At 43.8% G+C, this 3,295-nt stretch overlaps 1 protein-coding gene across 2 annotated transcripts; it reads right to left on the reverse strand.

Moving 5' to 3' along the window:
* Positions 1-529: 529 nt before the first annotated feature.
* Positions 530-2,758, reverse strand: LOC144705720 (putative RNA-binding protein ARP1). 2 transcript variants are annotated; one of them, XM_078578509.1, is made up of 6 exons: positions 2,265-2,758; positions 1,910-2,042; positions 1,540-1,660; positions 1,300-1,336; positions 1,015-1,219; positions 530-924 (listed from the first exon to the last, which is right to left on the reverse strand). In XM_078578509.1, the coding sequence occupies exons 1-6, from the start codon at positions 2,439-2,441 to the stop codon at positions 848-850; spliced, it is 750 nt and encodes a 249-aa protein (XP_078434635.1). In that variant the 5' UTR covers positions 2,442-2,758; the 3' UTR covers positions 530-847. The 2 variants fall into 2 exon arrangements, with proteins under 2 accessions (XP_078434635.1, XP_078434636.1); XM_078578510.1 differs by having other exon boundaries at positions 1,005-1,219.
* Between the last annotated feature and the right edge of the window lie 537 nt (positions 2,759-3,295).

Here is a 3,295-nt window from a genome sequence, read left to right on the forward strand (position 1 = left end):
AGCGTTGCTCATAGATATCTTCCCTGCATATCATTTAACCAAATAATTCCAGATTTTGACTGGATCTGAAAGATTAAACATATGTTACATCCCACCATTCCACAAGCATAGACCAATAGTACAAGCGGCCTTCACTTGTATCCATTTCCAATCAGCATATGTGATTCCTTCAAATTTCAAATCATACATCACCTCAATAACAATCTTTTTCAATCAGCATATATTTTGCCTTTCGCTGCCACAGAATGAATTGAGCTTATTTGTCAATTTTTCTACATCATAACCATAACAGATCAAAACAAACGCATAGCTCTGATACCAATTTTAGAGAATAACCAATTGCTGAACATTATTTGGACGCGATCGAGTCCAGAAGATAATGAAGATTATGAAAGAACCAACACAAGGAGAATACCCAAAGGATCGTCATCAGCCTCTTCATGTTCTCACGTCGTGGCCAGCTAGAGAACACTCTTCGGACAGACAGAGAGTCAGAAAGTGAGAAGAGAGAAGAGGGATGAGACTCATGTTTCAATGAAGAAAACCTCAAGAGGAAATCTCCAAAAAACAATAGTATGTTCTACAAGACAAAAGGGAAATCCCTTTTATACACAAAGAAAGATGGCCTCAGTGAGCCCACGTTGCCTACAAAATGGAACCGCTCCTACCACAAAACCATGCTTTGTGGCAGGTTCGCAGTCAACCCTCAACCAGACAATACTGGGCTCGGGAGTTTGACACATTCTAACAGAGATGGAGAGAGGTAGAAAAAGAGTGTGTAAGAGAGAAGAAGGGGGAATGTGTGTATATGAGGGAGAGAGAGAGATGAAAGATGAGAAGATCATGATCACGCCAAGGGTTGCTTGGATGCTCTTGAATGGACGAACCCAGGGATGAGGGTGTGATTAAACGGCGTCGCAGTTCCTGTTTACAGAAATTAGATTGTTACTGTTAAATAGATTGAAATTTCAAGGAATGAGATAGACACAACGTCAACGAAATACCGAGTCTAACCAGCCAGAGAAGGAGAGCTTGGAGCGAGTGACATCATCCCTCCGTATGGTTGACGGAAGCTTACCAAGCTAGCCGCGGGCCCGACTCCAGAGTACTGCAGAAGAGGAGGAGATTGTATACTGTAGCCATGGCCGAGTTGAACGTAATGGTAGAGTGGGTAAGTCTGGTATGGAGCAGCTGCCACGCCGTTGAGATTACGGAAGCTCTGGCATAGTGAGGAGAGAGTAACTATGTATTCAATATCTCTCTTAAGAATAGACCGTTCCTTGAACGAAGATTACTCACCGCTGGATAACCGTACTCTGAGGAGTAAGGATAGTACCTGGAGAAGCATAAAATGCCCGTCAGAAGATAGAGATGATTGCAGCATATATTTGGAGAGTTATTCTCTGATGAATGTCGCTAACTTAATAAGATGAAGGGTACACGGAATTGATAATAGTATCTACGAGTAAACGATCAAGAGTGATTTGGAGAGAGAGAGAGAGAGAGAGAGCGAGGCATTTTCCATTCTTAGAAACTTACCCATATGAGTAATGCTGAACAGGATAGTAAGGGAGACATGCCGGAGAATGGAAAGTTGTTTTTCTCCCTCCGTGAACGCCGGCGTTCATAGACTTCGCCATTCTAAAGTTTCTGCTTTCCACTAACGAAGAAGAAAAGTTACAAGGAATCTTGTAATCGTGTATGAATTACGCTGGCAAGAAAAAAGGAACAAAAAATCTCCACTGAGAAAAGCTGTCTGTTTTCTCCTTCAAAAGAGATCTTTGAAACTACAGTAAGAGTCTGTGAATACGTGGGAAACAGCTTACTACCTTCACATTCGTTGTTGAAGCGAGTGAGTGTTCATGCCAGAAGATAGAAAAATAAATTTAAAAGCGAGTATCGATTTTACCTCGTTGGGGAGCCGAGGCCTTAGATTTGTGCACGCCAAGAAAGGCCAGATTGCAATTCCCTTTCCTGCCATTAATTACAGGTGCCGCGTCAGCGCACGCTCGCGTCGCCGCCTCGGGTTCTCGGAATGTGACCTGATACTTACCACTATCACAACGAAATACGAGAAACTCACAAGTGATCTGCTCATATCATACTTAATCACTAAAAATCGTCGTTGAGTTGGAAGAAATGGAGCTAAAGAAATCTGGGTATCGGTGGTATGTTCAGCAAACAGATCGTAGTTTTGATTTGTATTCCCCACCAAGATTGGTAGAAAGAAGTAACGGGTAGATTCGAGACAGCATTTTACTTACAAATCCATAGCCCTTGGATCTGCCGGTGCTCTTGTCTGTGATCACCACAGCCTCTAAAATCTCCCCGAACTGATCAAAGTACTTCTCCATTTCCTCTTCTCGCGTCTCCCATGCCAACCCACCCACAAAAACCTTCGTGTAGGTCGTATCGCCGAATTGCGTCCTTTCCTCATTCATCTTCTTCTTTCTGGGGAAAAGAGTAGAAGAAATATCGTTAAAACCAGATCAACGGAACCGAAACTCAGCTGGGATAGGGTTAAAAAGGGGAGGAGACGAAGGCTAAAAGGTGTGAGAAAGAGAGGGACAAGGGAGAGAAAAGCAAAAAGTTGGGGTTGCTGGGACGTTCATTTTATAATGATTCTTCATTTTATAATGATTCTTCAGTTTATTGTTGCTCTTCTTTCTCTTCTTTCAAAACTCCACGACGGGATGCTCAAGAACAAGAACGATCTTCCGCCATTGCCTTTGACTTTTTTCTGAAAGGTGTTGAGTTAGTAGGATCGCCGTCCGCAGCTTCCGTTGACTGTACGCTCTAAAAGGAGAGACGGCGGCGGTGATAACTCTCTTGCATCGTGAGTAAAAACTTGCGTTTTTTTGTATTGCGGGATCATGATCAAACGGATGATATTAATTTCTGGCCATTAAACGGGGAACTTAGCGAGGATTGGGCAGATGGGTCCAACACCTCGAAAGTTTAGCGAATCTTTTACTGAAGGGCGGTGGTGGCGCGTTGGCGCGGTCTTTGAACAGGCAAGAAACTGTCTTTAACAGCCTGTCTTCGTTCACCAAGCGTTGACCCATCCGGTCCCAATGCATTACAGAGAATCTCTCTCTCTCTCTCTCTCGCTCTCTCTCTCTATCTCTCTCTCTCTCTTAAATGGCAGCTGTATCCAACCAGGGGCTTAAGAAGACTGCGACAGCTCGGAGTCGTGGGGTGAACATGGGATCTGAGAGATCACTGGCAAAGTGACCTCTATGCCCAATCGGCAGCGCCGTCAAAAAATTACTCCCGCTGTCTGGATCGCATTTTC

This window comes from Wolffia australiana, chromosome 7, assembly GCF_029677425.1.
Source record: "Wolffia australiana isolate 7733 chromosome 7, ASM2967742v1".
Lineage (NCBI taxonomy): Eukaryota > Viridiplantae > Streptophyta > Magnoliopsida > Alismatales > Araceae > Wolffia > Wolffia australiana.

Bases quoted from the DNA above. Each gene is read 5' to 3' on its own strand.
- LOC144705720 (XM_078578509.1), bottom strand. From the start codon at position 2,441: ATGAATGAGGAAAGGACGCAATTCGGCGATACGACCTACACGAAGGTT. The intron at 1,661-1,909 runs GTAAAATCGATA...CTTCTTCGTTAG, and splicing joins GGCCTCGGCTCCCCAACGAG to TGGAAAGCAGAAACTTTAGA. The intron at 1,220-1,299 runs GTGAGTAATCTT...TCACTATGCCAG, and splicing joins CAGAGTACGGTTATCCAGCG to AGCTTCCGTAATCTCAACGG.